General features: G+C 38.0%; 1 protein-coding gene across 2 annotated transcripts in view; it reads left to right on the forward strand.

Moving 5' to 3' along the window:
• The window catches only part of LOC113035525 (canalicular multispecific organic anion transporter 1-like), a 33,857-nt gene that overhangs the window by 6,568 nt on the left and 13,921 nt on the right, over nucleotides 1–13,368 (forward strand). The window contains exons 4-23 of one of the 2 annotated variants that reach the window (XM_026191142.1): nucleotides 531–671; nucleotides 752–889; nucleotides 1,062–1,184; nucleotides 1,287–1,342; nucleotides 1,428–1,659; nucleotides 1,835–2,013; nucleotides 4,689–4,866; nucleotides 5,435–5,689; nucleotides 6,347–6,412; nucleotides 6,582–6,719; nucleotides 6,800–6,946; nucleotides 7,026–7,110; nucleotides 7,228–7,294; nucleotides 7,617–7,743; nucleotides 8,500–8,676; nucleotides 8,887–9,054; nucleotides 10,628–10,811; nucleotides 11,429–11,564; nucleotides 11,656–11,758; nucleotides 11,844–12,063. In XM_026191142.1, coding sequence (XP_026046927.1) covers nucleotides 531–671; nucleotides 752–889; nucleotides 1,062–1,184; nucleotides 1,287–1,342; nucleotides 1,428–1,659; nucleotides 1,835–2,013; nucleotides 4,689–4,866; nucleotides 5,435–5,689; nucleotides 6,347–6,412; nucleotides 6,582–6,719; nucleotides 6,800–6,946; nucleotides 7,026–7,110; nucleotides 7,228–7,294; nucleotides 7,617–7,743; nucleotides 8,500–8,676; nucleotides 8,887–9,054; nucleotides 10,628–10,811; nucleotides 11,429–11,564; nucleotides 11,656–11,758; nucleotides 11,844–12,063 — 2,920 coding nt within the window. The other variant, XM_026191143.1, reaches the window with a different exon arrangement.

Below are 13,368 nucleotides of genomic sequence, written 5' to 3' on the forward strand. Positions count from 1 at the left end.
ACAGTAAATTGTCAATAATCTAATGAGAATTTCAATCACTATTTTACTTAGTTCAACTAGTTTAAGTATGTTTTTAAGGGTATTATATAATCTTTTGCATTACATATGGAATAACAGTACATGAACTCCAACTAATAACAGTCCTTTAACTTCCTAAGACCCGAACTTTTTCATGTCATGCACTTTTAATTTCTCTTTGCTATTTGGGCTGATTGGCACCTGATGAATGTAAAAACAAAGAATTACCAGATTTTTATTTTATTTATTTATTTTTTACCTGCTTTTTGTTTCTAAGATAAATGAGATTCACATATGAGGATGTTTGTTTTAAATTTCGATAGAACAGTGGCAGTATAATGTCCTCGTAGGTGGATATCAGGCCATTGTAGAGCAAAATTTAGTATTTTGGTCTAGACAAAACAAAATGTGATGTCCACATATGTGGACGCCGGGTCCTAGGAAGTTAATGCAATTTTTTAATAGAATAACATGATTTATTCTCATGTCTGGTCTGTGTTTTCTTCCTTCAGCTTGTGGCGTCTCTGTTGTTCCTAACAGCCATAGCACACCTGGGAGTCACACTAGGAGAAGATTTTGGTCCAAACAGTGACCAATCTTCAAAAAATGCTGCTGCATACTACGCAAATCCAGTTTTATTTGCAGTCACATGGGTAAATAGAGCAACCTTTATATTTATTTATTTAAATTTGAAAGGATTTGTTTTTATGTTCTGATGTGTCTTCTTTGTTAGATCCTTGTCCTGCTTTGCCATGAAGGATTAAGACGGGAAGGAGCAATAGACTCTGCCTCTATTTTCCTCTTCTGGTTGCTCCTTGTAGTGTGTGACATCTTTCCTTTCCAGACCCTCCTACGAGAGGCTCTCAGACTGGTATGAATGAAGACATTTGATCAAGTTGAATTAAAGTAGAAGAAAAATAGTAAATTTAATCAGACATGATGCAATAACTTGATATGATTGACTGTATATTTTCCATAACACACCGTTTTCTGTTTCTTCGGGACCCTTTAAAGTATTTCTTTCTCTCATTTTTGGTATTTAGGGCGAGGTCCGTGATGTCCCACGTTTCAGCCTTTTCTACATTTCTTTTGGGCTTAAACTGATTTCATTAGTTCTTTCTACTGTGGCTGATATCCCCCCAGAAGCCAAAGACCTTATAAAAAAGGTACCCTTTATTTGTTATTGGTTTTGTTTGTTTGTTTTCCGAGGGTGAAGTTTTATAAGCATAGATTAAATAAGATAGATTGAACCTTGTTTTTATCCACAGAATCCTGAAGCAGGTGCAGCATTTTTGAGTAGAATAACATTCAACTGGTTAAACAGGTAACATTAAGGTCACTATAGTCGGAATCTTAACAAGCACCTACATATGTGCTCCATGTCTTCAAAGTTCTCATTGTTTTTACAGTATGGTCTTAAAAGGCTACAAACAACCTCTGGTTCAGGAGGACATGTGGGATCTGAATGAGAGTGATAGCACTGCTTTCATCAATGAGCGTTTCCAGCATTTCATGAAGCCTGAGTTGGATGCAGCTAGGGTCCGCTTCCAGAACAAGATGAAAAGGAAATTGTTTCAGAACATACACAGTGCCCAGGAAGACCCACAGCAAAATGGGCTTTCCAGTGGTCTGGGGAAAAGGGTGAGTTAGGATGTACTAATGATGGTGAGAGCATTTCATCAAAATCACTTCCACTCACATGTACACAATATTGAGCTACAGTCTAAACGGATTTTACCAACACCACTAATCAACATTACTATGTTTTTTTCTGAATAAATCTCATCAACTGTGCTTGAACGATCTGTTCCTTTAGGAGGAAAGGGGGAAGAAGGAAGATGAAAAGAAGAAAAAGGACAATAAGGAGGAAGAGAACTATCCCAATTCATGGCTGATTACCACCATTTACAAGACCTTTAAAAGGATTCTGATTGAATCTTTCTGCTTCAAACTTCTGGAGGATGTGTTAACCTTTGTCAGTCCTCAGCTCCTTAAGTGAGTAAGATATTACAGAACGTTACAGAAATAAAACAACAGATTTAAGAGAAGAACAATGTTGTGCTTGTACAATGTCGCTGGACTTAAACTAGGAACTTAGCTGTGTTGTACCCTGCAGTGGACTACAATGGTCTCTTAATAGTTCACTTTTCTGACCTTCTGATGTATGTCTGTGAAGGTTTTCTGATGCATATTTTTCAATAAGACAATTATATCACTTAACCCTCTGGGCTCTATCCTGGCCATTTGTGGCCACTTCACTTTTCTTTTTTCATTCTGTTAATGCAAATGGAATGAAACTTCCCAAAAGTGTGTATTCTTTTCAGATTTTTTTAATTTTCAACATCAGCTCCTTAATAATGTCAATAATACAGTGGCTTGCAAAAGTATTCGGCCCCCTTGAACTTTTCCACATTTTGTCACATTACAGCCACAAACATGAATCAATTGTATTGGAATTCCACATGAAAGTGGTGTACAAAGTGGTGTACACGTGAGAAGTGGAACGAAAATCATACATGATTCCAAACATTTTTTACAAATAAATACCTGAAAAGTGTGGTGTGCGGAATTATTCAGCTCCCTGAGTTAATACTTTGTAGAACCACCTTTTGCTGCAATTACAGCTGCCAGTCTTTTAGGGTATGTCTCTACCAGCTTTGCACATCTAGAGACTGAAATCTTTGCCCATTCTTCTTTGCAAAACAGTTCCAGCTCAGTCAGATTAGATGGACAGCGTTTGTGAACAGCAGTTTTCAGATCTTGCCACAGATTCTCGATTGGATTTAGATCTGGACTTTGACTGGGCCATTCTAACACATGGATATGTTTTGTTTTAAATCATTCCATTGTTGCCCTGGCTTTATGTTTAGGGTCGTTGTCCTGCTGGAAGGTGAACCTCCGCCCCAGTCTCAAGTCTTTTGCAGACTCCAAGAGGTTTTCGTCCAAGATTGCCCTGTATTTGGCTCCATCCTTCTTCCCATCAACTCTGACCAGCTTCCCTGTCCCTGCTGAAGAGAAGCATGATGCTGCCACCATCATATTTGACAGTGGGGATGGTGTGTTCAGAGTGACGTGCAGTGTTAGTTTTCTGCCACACATAGCGTTTTGCATTTTGGCCAAAAAGTTCCATTTTGGTCTCCTCTGACCAGAGCACCTTCTTCCACATGTTTGCTGTGTCCCCCACATGGCTTGTGGCAAACTGCAAACGGGACTTATTGTGGTTTTCTGTTAACAATGGCTTTCTTCTTGCCACTCTTCCATAAAGGCCAACTTTGTGAAGTGCACGACAGATAGTTGTCCTGTGGACAGATTCCCCCACCTGAGCTGTAGATCTCTGCAGCTCGTCCAGAGTCACCATAGGCCTCTTGGCTGCATTTCTGATCAGGGCTCTCCTTGTTCGGCCTGTGAGTTTAGGTGGACGGCCTTGTCTTGGTAGGTTTACAGTTGTGCCATACTCCTTCCATTTCTGAATGATCGCTTGACCAGTAGAGCACTGGTCAAGCGATGTTCAAGGCTTGGGAAATCTTTTTCGTAGCCTAAGCCTGCTTTAAAACCCAGAGAGTTAAAGGAATTTATGCAATTACCTGTTACAGATGTAACAGTTTTACCATATTTAGGTAAACATAAAAAAAAACCCATTTTGTTCTCTCTTAAGTTTGTTGTTTTTAGATTTACTTGCTATTACCGTTTAAAATCCTTTGTGTTAACTATTTACTATTGCCAATCTGTGGGACCAGTATCCCAATACAGGAAGTCTGGGTCAGCTCTCTGTTTAAGAAGTTCTAATCGCTGGATGAGTATTACTCAGCAGGCAATGCAAAGTTCAGATGGGGCTGATGTGGCTCAGGGGGCTCGCCCAGCTTTAATGGTCTCAAAATCGTCTGTATGTTTTTCCTGCTTATCTGATAAAATCCGGGGACCTGAGTAGCCTTGCAGTTCTGGTCTCCATCAGGCACATAGTTACAGCGGCTCCCCCCTGGTGCACTTGGTATTTAAGTGGATTAGCTTTAGGGGGTTTGACAGTAGGCCTCAACTGTATGTTATGTGTAAATGGCTGAAGTAACCTGTAAGAGCTATTTACATTAAAATGGGTCAATACTCAGATTTTTACCTGTACTGTTTCACAACGGGTTAAAAGGTTATTCTGGGCGCTCTCTTTTATACTCTACCAAGTCCCATTTGCCTCCCCTTCTCTCTCCTTTCAGCAATTAACTATCACTATTAACTAACAGCTAAATCACATATGAATTCTGATTCTGGGTTTAACTGTTATATTGCTACAAGATCCAAGCCAGATCATGTCTACACACAAAAAATCTAGACTCTTACACTACTCAAACTACATTTCTCATTTAACATATTGATCAAACTTATATTATGATTTATCTTTTGTCAAAAATAAAGAAAGATAAAAAATGAAGATAAAAATAAAGATTAAAACTATATATCACATTACAAAAATTGGATGTTAAACCTTTTCACCCTCTCTCAGATATGTTGAGAAGAAAGACAGGGGGCATTAAAATTTTCTCTGTCCCTCATGTCTCGACACTGGTGATTCATAACCGATAACAGGAGTGGCAGGATGAAATGAGGACATTGTTAGATAAGTGCTAAAGATGAAGCTGGAGATTAGCATGTTTTCTTCTTTTTTTTTCTGTTTTTCCTAGATTGATGATCTCGTTCACTCAGGACAAATCCAGATATGCCTGGGAGGGCTATTTGTATGCAGTGTTGCTGATGGTGGTGGCTCTGCTACAGTCTCTGACCCTACAGCAGTATTTCCAGCGCTGCCATGTGCTGGGGATGAAGGTTCGCACTGCACTTATGGCTGCTGTGTATAAAAAGGTAAAAACAGGAGTGACAGAACACCATTTATTGATATTGGTGTGAAAAAAAAATCAAATGCTGTGTAATATAAATTACTGTTACACATTAGAAGAAAAAAATTACTAGTCATAATTTTCTGCTTAAGTCAGTTGTCAGATGTTTCAGTTTTAAAGTACTTTTATCAGCACATACTTGTCACAGAAAAAACCTGTGTTAGTCTATAGCTCTAGTTTCCATCAATACTTTTACTATTGATCTCAATGATTAATTTTGTGAGTTCTCAGTCACTACTGGTGAAGACCCTGATTGAATAGCCAATCAGAATACATAATTTTTGTTTTTATGAAGTTTTATTAAGTTTTACCAAATCTTGGAAATCAGGAAATGAAGAAAATACTCCTGAGACATCAAAAACTATTTACATTATTTCTAAAAGAAAGTCAGCTTGGCTTTTTTCAATATATAGGGTTATGGAGGTTTTTTTTAAGTGACATACAGAGTAAGAAAAAATATCACTTATATGCTTCTCTTACTTAATTTTCACCCCACTTTCTAATTAATAAGCCCTTTTTATCCCTTTTCTAAGGCATTAGTGGTGTCCAATGACACTCGTAAGGAGTCAACAGTAGGGGAAATGGTGAACCTGATGTCAGCAGATGCCCAGCGCTTCAATGATGTGACCAACTTTATCCACCTGCTGTGGTCCTGCCCTCTGCAGATCATCATATCCATTGTTTTCCTGTGGCTGGAGTTAGGACCTTCTGTGTTGGCAGGACTGGGAGTCATGGTGTTAATAATTCCAACCAATGCAGTGCTAGCAACCAAGGCCAGAAAACTCCAGGTCAGGGGAAATACTAGCCAAATCTTCTTTGCTTCTGTAAACCTCTGTGCGAGATTCTAAATCAAATAATCAGGATGAGATTAAACTGCAAATTGTAATTTTTTATTCAAAATGTTTAACTACAGTATTGGATTGATTGTTTATGTCATGGTCTGCGTGGCAGGCCGTCGGGATGTGAGGAATGAGGACCCAAACGCTGGACTCTTTATGATGAACAGTGCGTTTATTTACAGTGCTGTAAATAGTTCACACAATAAATTTAATAAGTTTTATTCAAGATGTTTAACTAAATTATTGCATTGACTGTTTAATAGATTTTGATACAGTCCCCCTCTTTCAGAGGCTCAAAAGTAGATAGACAATTGAGTGACGCAGCATGCAGGCTCAGCCACGTGTCTCACAGTCAACATACAGATTTGCTCTCATAGACCAGTCTCCCTTCTATAAACTGACCAAAAATTTCTTTGGAGTTTAATTATATTAATTATAATGTGAAGAAAGTGATCACTGTAACTTTCAACATGCGATTCTTGCTGGTGAAAAAGTTGTTTTGTTTTGTTTTTTCAAATGAATTACACAGAATAAATTGCTGTTCAAAACACTTTAAGTATTGTCTTATTGCCTGTTTAACATGAGCTACATTGTGTCTCTTTTCAGATAGAGAACATGAACTTTAAAGATAAGAGAATGAAAATCATGAATGAAATTCTAAATGGGATCAAGGTGAGCTCCCTTATTCAGTGTATTCATGGTGTATGTAGATGCCTTCCTTACATGTAAGACATTGATGCTTCAAGAAACTGCAGTAACTTCAACAATAAGTGCTCTGCTGCCGCACCGTTCCTTCTGCCTCACTGCCTCCTCACTGTCTTTTTCTTTTGTCTCCCACCAGATTCTGAAGCTGTATGCTTGGGAGCCATCCTTCCAGAAGCAGGTGGAAGACATTAGAGGGGAAGAACTAAAAGTCATGAAGAAGTCTGCCTACCTACACTCCTTCTCCATTCTTACCTCATGCTGCATTCCAGCTCTGGTGAGTTCTGTCAGAGAGCTTCGCAGAGACTAGAATCAAATGGTAAACAAACTTTTTTCTTAAACTGACTGTGCTTGCAGGTTTCTCTGGCCACGTTTGCAATATTTGTTAGTGTGAGCAACGATAATGTGTTAACTGCTGAGAGAGCTTTTACTTCCATCTCTCTCTTCAACATCCTCCGAGCTCCTCTTGCCATGCTGCCTATGCTCATTGCTTCCATTGTACAAGTAAGTGAACAGAGCTACATCACGCACATGTATCAAGCCTGTGATAACATCAAACTTAACCTGTTCTTTGAATTTTCAGACAGCAGTGTCTAAGAAGCGCCTGGAGAAGTTTCTGGCAGGGGAAGACATCGACAGTGACATTGTGCGCCAAGACCCCAGTTTCAGTATGTTCACCATTAGAATTTGCACTTGTTCTACAGCTGAAGATTGAAGCTTAGTCACAGTTTTTATGTGTGCGGATCATCTGTTAAGCTCTGTCTTGGTCTGTGTTCATTTTTTAGATACTGCTGTGAGCATATGTGATGGTTCCTTTGCTTGGGAAAAAGATGCAAAGCCTCTGCTGAAAGAGTATGTCTGTGTTGGTCATCAAAAAGTTACTAGTTAACTTAATTAACTGTGAGATGTTGCTTCAGGCACTTTTTAAAAGTTTTTCCTGTCTGGCTAAATTTAAACTCAGGATATGTTTAAAAGTTCACACAAATTTTCGTTTTCAACATATGAAACATCATCTGTGTCCTAGTTTAAATTAAACGTAGGGTTTAAATGATTTGCAAATCACTGCGTGCTTTTTTTATCCAAATGGTACACTATGTTCCACACATTTATGAAACACAGTTGTATTTTTCCTACTGTTTTTACAGTAATGACCATATTTATTATGTGTGTCCAGTGTGAATTTGGACATTGAGCCTGGTCGGTTGGTTGCCGTAGTGGGAGCTGTTGGGTCAGGAAAGTCGTCTCTTATGTCAGCCCTCCTTGGAGAGATGCACAGTACCAAAGGTTTTATCAACATTGGGGTAATGGCTTTTTCCCCGTTTGTATTTATCAGTGTGTGTTAAAAAAAAACATGCAAAATAAAACAAAAACAAACACATAAAATAAACAATAAAGCATAGAAGACTTTAACAATCACATTACAATTTTTTTTTTTAAGTATGCAATAATAAACATTAAAGGCTTTAGCTAACAAAGCAAAGATATAGAAGCAACAGCAAAAGCCTAATTCGTTCAAGGCAGTATTGATAATCTGGTCTAAACTCATCAGCATTGGTGGAGATTAATTCAGACACAGCAGAATAAAGAAGTATATTTTTCTACAAATTGAGGCATTTTAGCACAGTTTTTGTGAAATTGAGACAGAGGATTTGCTGTGGCAACCCTTAAAAAAATTAGCCAAAAGAAGAATAAGAATTTTTGCTCAGCAAGGTTTCTAATTCATAAAATTAAATTCCAGTTTCTTTTTTGTCTTTTTATTACATAAGTGTCTTTACTCCAGCTTGGTGTGATCATTTTTTTTAGAAAGACAATGTAAAACAATGCTAAATCCACTGGGCAAGCCACCTGTTCAAAGAACAGTTTTATCCATATTGAAAAGGGAATAACTCAAATCATTTTACTCACAGAATAAACTAAGTTCAGTGGAGTTTTCTAACATTTCTAGTAAAAGAATTGATTTTTTTTCCCATCTAGCATGGTAGTGTTTGGTCTGGATGAAATTTTGTGAATGCCAGTTTTTTATGATAAGACATGAGTAATAGTCTATTTCTTTCCAGGGTTCTCTTGCTTTTGTGCCACAGCAAGCCTGGATCCAAAATGCTACTTTGAAGGATAATATCTTGTTTGGATCTCCACATGAGGAAGAGAACTTCAAAAAGGTCATAGAGGCCTGTGCTCTTGCCCCAGACCTTGAGCTGCTGCCTGGAGGAGACCTCACTGAGATTGGAGAGAAAGTGAGTAACACTTTGAACGGTTCAGGTTTTTTGTTACACAAATATTTTTCCTCTATGCAAATACTGTGTATGGTCTTTATTGTAAACACATGTAAAATATTTGTTTCTTAAATACATGACAAAAAAGTAACAAAACAGAAGAGCTCTTCTGATTATAAAGGAAAGGCTAAAAGAGTGTGTCTCTTTTCCCCTCCTTTCTTCTCTTTTCAGGGTATCAATCTCTCAGGGGGTCAAAAGCAGCGTGTGAGCTTAGCCAGAGCAGTCTACAGTCAGGCTGATATCTATCTATTAGATGACCCTTTGTCTGCTGTGGACTCCCATGTAGGAAAGCATCTTTTTGAAAATGTAATTGGACCCAATGGATTACTTAAAGACAAGGTTTGTGCTTAAAAACATTTGATAATTATTTTACAGGAAAAAAGGGAGGAAAAAGGAAAAAAAAAAACTTTCCCATTTCTCATTTAATTTCTTCTGATGAATCTTGACATGAAATACTATCTGCCCAGGATATTCCAGCTGTTACTTGCATAGAAAACATGGTGTCTAATTTGTAGTATTTTACCTCATTTTACCCAGGACCAGAGCATTATGTAGAGGTTACAATAGGCTAAATATCACTAAATGACCAGGATAACTGAATAGCTAATAATGAAAGGTTAGGAATGAAAGCCACTTGGAAATAGAATTACAAGTTAGAAAATGTGTCTGTGAAGGTTCTCAGTCATCCAGGTCATCGTAGTCAAAGGAGCTTGCAGGGGATTAGAGGATCATCAGGGGGTCCTTTTGTCCCTCTGTGGGGGGATACTCCCACTAGGTTTATATCTGGGACTCTCCACCATTTGACCTTAGAACTGAAGAAGCTTCTCGGATGAGAGGTGAAACGTCTTCAAGCAACTTAAAGAAGTCCAGACGCTTTTCTTTGCAAGCTCCTTTGACAAGTTAGAAAATGTCACGGCTAGCAAGGCAAGCCATGTGGAGGTGAGATACGACCCAAAATGCAGGCACTGACTTAAATGAGAGTGAGCTTTATTTACACAATGACAATACAAACAGAAGTGGTGATGGCATGTGCAGAACCTAAAGGGAAACCTTTGGGAGGTAACACAAAGACCAACAAGCAGAGAAAACAGCACGGAGGAACACAGACAGACCAGTAAAAAGAAGGAGAAAACACAGGAGCAGTCAGGGAATGAGAAACAGGAGGGAGACACAGCTGGGGTTCATTATACATAACAAGACAAGGAGAAGCAAAACTAGACACATAGGACTGGGACTATCAAAATAAAACAGGAACTAAGAGACAATTCACAAAGATGCGGACTTGACATGGAGAGACAGACTGAAGGAACATGGCACATGGAACACAAGGAAGACAGTGACTTAAACTAGAAACCAGAATAACAAATAACATCAAGAGAACAAAACCACAAATAACCAATAATCTGGAAATAGAAATTAAACCCAAAACACTAGGAAACATGGCTTTATAAATGATTTTTAAATGATTAAACTAATTATTGTCAAGTCAGTCTGTGAACTGAATTATATTCTCTTTTTGATAAATACAACTTAATAATTTTTCATTTTTCTTTCTTTTTCTTTAATAATTACAATGTTTTTGTAAATCCTGTCAGTTCAGTATTTTTGTTATTGTTGAATTTATATTTAATTCTTCTAATAATTGTCTATTAAAAATCATTAAACTTTGGATATCTTTACTCTATTATTAATTACTATCTCATTTGAACTTTATTAGCGCCTGCTTTAAATTTAATTAATATGCTTTATTACTGCTTTTGCAACACTTCTCATCTGATAGTGAATTTATACTGGTTTTAAAGTCAGGCTGGGAGATATACAGTAGATGTGTTTATATACTTTATAAATATTAATATTTTCATTTATTAGATTGGTGAATGCACTTGAGTCTCATATATCTCTGACCATACAGACTCGTATCCTGGTGACTCATGGCATAAGCTTCCTGCCATACGTGGATGAAATAGTGGTTTTGGAGAATGGAGTCATTTCTGAAGTTGGATCCTATGAAAACCTTCGTGCCAGTGGAGGAACTTTTTCTAAGTTTCTCGACACATATGCCACTGAGCAGAGGAATCAGAGAAATTCAGAAACAGGTGATTACAACCTTTTCTTAGTATATTAGCAACATAATCTGCACACATTACATGTTTTGTTAGATGTAAACCCAAAACCGATGCTAAAATTATATAAGAATAAGAATAACTTTATTTATCCCGAGGGAAATTCTTTTGTCATGTACATGCTCAAAGCAGCAGGAGAGACAGAGGAACAGATGAATAAGATTTACAATATATACACAATAAGAATAGTAGTATACAGTAATATACAGTAGGATAGTGAAAGGCATAGTATCAAATAACTCTAACAAAGTAATATATATAACTATATCCTGGAAAATAAATAACTTAACTATCTGTGCAGGCAATTCTAGAAAGTGACATAGTATTGTGCAATAGAATAAAGGGAGTAGCAGCGTATGATGAGGGGGATTAAACAAATATTCAATAAGGTACTGTTGGGTAATATTGCACGGTCTGAAAGGGAACATAATAGCATTGGTAATAGTCTCAGGATACCACTAATATGAATGAATTAAATTTCTTTTTGTCATCTTTTATGAATACTTTGTGTTGATGTTGTTCACATATTGACCCAAGACACCATAAATTACTGCCATATTTGTAAAACACCATGTATATTGTTCATTTAGGTGAGGGCCAGGATGCAGAAGACATTGAGCTCTTCCCAGGCGGAGACAATGCCCAACCTGACGGTGCTTCGGAGGACACTGTTTCTCTTACACTGGAGCAAGAAAACAGCATCCGCCGCAGCCAGCGCAATGGCAGGCAAGTTATAGATGAAACCAGGGAAACAGCTTGTTTCAAATACCATCTTTAGCAGAATGTCCATTTCATTTTTTTTTTTTTTCATTTTTAGTGTCAGATTAAGAAGAAATAATTCCCTTACAAAATCTGCAAATGCTGATGAACCACAGAAAGGCCAGAAACTTATAGAGAAGGAAACTATGGAAATAGGACAGGTAACAAAATGTTTTTGTACAACTAGTGCAAGATTACAACAAATGATAGCCTGTTTCCTGAGTGCCGTCTCGTGCTGATTTCCAGGTGAAGCTTGCAGTGTTCCTGCAGTACCTGCGAGCCATGGGCTGGGGATATTCTGCCATGGTTTTCCTGATTTACTTCATCCAGACCGCTGCTTTCACCGGTCAAAATCTGTGGTTGAGTGACTGGACCAGTGATTCTGTGGAGTACTACAACATGACATACCCTTCCTGGAAGAGGGACACAAGGGTGGGAGTGTTCGGAGCTCTTGGAGTGGCTCAGGGTAACAGACGTTCGTTGTTCCTTTTTTTTATTTGCAAATATTTTCAGGTTCATGTAAGTTAACATTAAGCAACTTTATGTCTTAAAGTAAGGAAAATTCTGTACCCTGTTATTTAGGATCCACTCATTTTTAGAGCGCTATATAGATAACCTAAACTTCCAGTCTTTTTATTGTACTAGAGGACTTGTGCACTGTGTGCGTTAGGTCCTTTGTCACAGGGACCCATGCTGCAAAGTGCATAGGCACCTATAACTTTTTAGGTTAATAAGTAGAGACAATTATGAGGAATTTATTGATATACAGAATTCAGTTAAGCTATTTAATGATTAAACTCTGTTGGCCCATCTTAGCAAAATGGATTTCCAGCAATAATAGGAATTAGGCAAGACAAGGCAAGTTTATTTATATAGCACAATTCAACAACAAGGTAATAAAAAAAAAGAAAAGAAAAAAAAAAGCATGATTTAAAATTTATTTAAAAAAAAAACAGTAGATAAAATCAGTAGTTAAAATTAGAGATGGACCGATCCGATATTACGTATCGGTATCGGTCCGATACGGACCTAAATTACTGGATCGGATATCGGAGAGAAATAAAAAATGTAATCCGATCCGAAGTATCACAAAATCACCTCACAAAACGCGCTACTTGGCGTAACCCAGATCGGCGCATCGGAGCAGTATGTGTCACGTGATAGAGCGGCTGTTTGGCGGTCTGTTGGAGCATTTGGAGCCTCGTACGTGCTTCCTAACTGCGGCATTTCATCTCGGCGAAAACTATCCCAGAGAAGTAAAGCAAGTGTGTAAGTTCATCCCTGAATGTTTGCATAGTATTTCCACGTTAAGCTTAACAACTGATATATTGAGCCACAGCTGGACTGGCCATCGGAGTTCCATATTGAGGTGAAAAGGAAGCGATTTGTCCCATACTTCAGCTAGAATTAAAAAATAGACACAAAGCTGGAGTTATTCTGTCTTTGCTGCGCAGTTGCATCTACTTCTCTCATTCCCTCCCCCTTCCTCTCCTGTTATTACTTCAAACATGAAACTGATCAATCATCAGCTGATCGGCTTTTCTGCCGCAAGTCCCGTCTTTCTTGTTTGTTTATCGCCCACTGCGCTAGAAAGAGGAGACCAGCGGCACGTTTAAGCGTGAAAAGCTGTTGTTAGAATGTATTTAACATTACTTTCTAGTATCAGCTGAGGTTTGCTGGGGCCACAGCTGTAAAAGCTGCTGGTCATGATATCTGTTTGGATATGTGGCGAGAGGGAAACATGAAGATGAATCCAGGAGATGTCCTTACT

The sequence above is a fragment of the Astatotilapia calliptera genome, chromosome 13 (assembly GCF_900246225.1).
Source record: "Astatotilapia calliptera chromosome 13, fAstCal1.2, whole genome shotgun sequence".
In the NCBI taxonomy this organism is placed as follows: Eukaryota; Metazoa; Chordata; class Actinopteri; order Cichliformes; family Cichlidae; genus Astatotilapia; species Astatotilapia calliptera.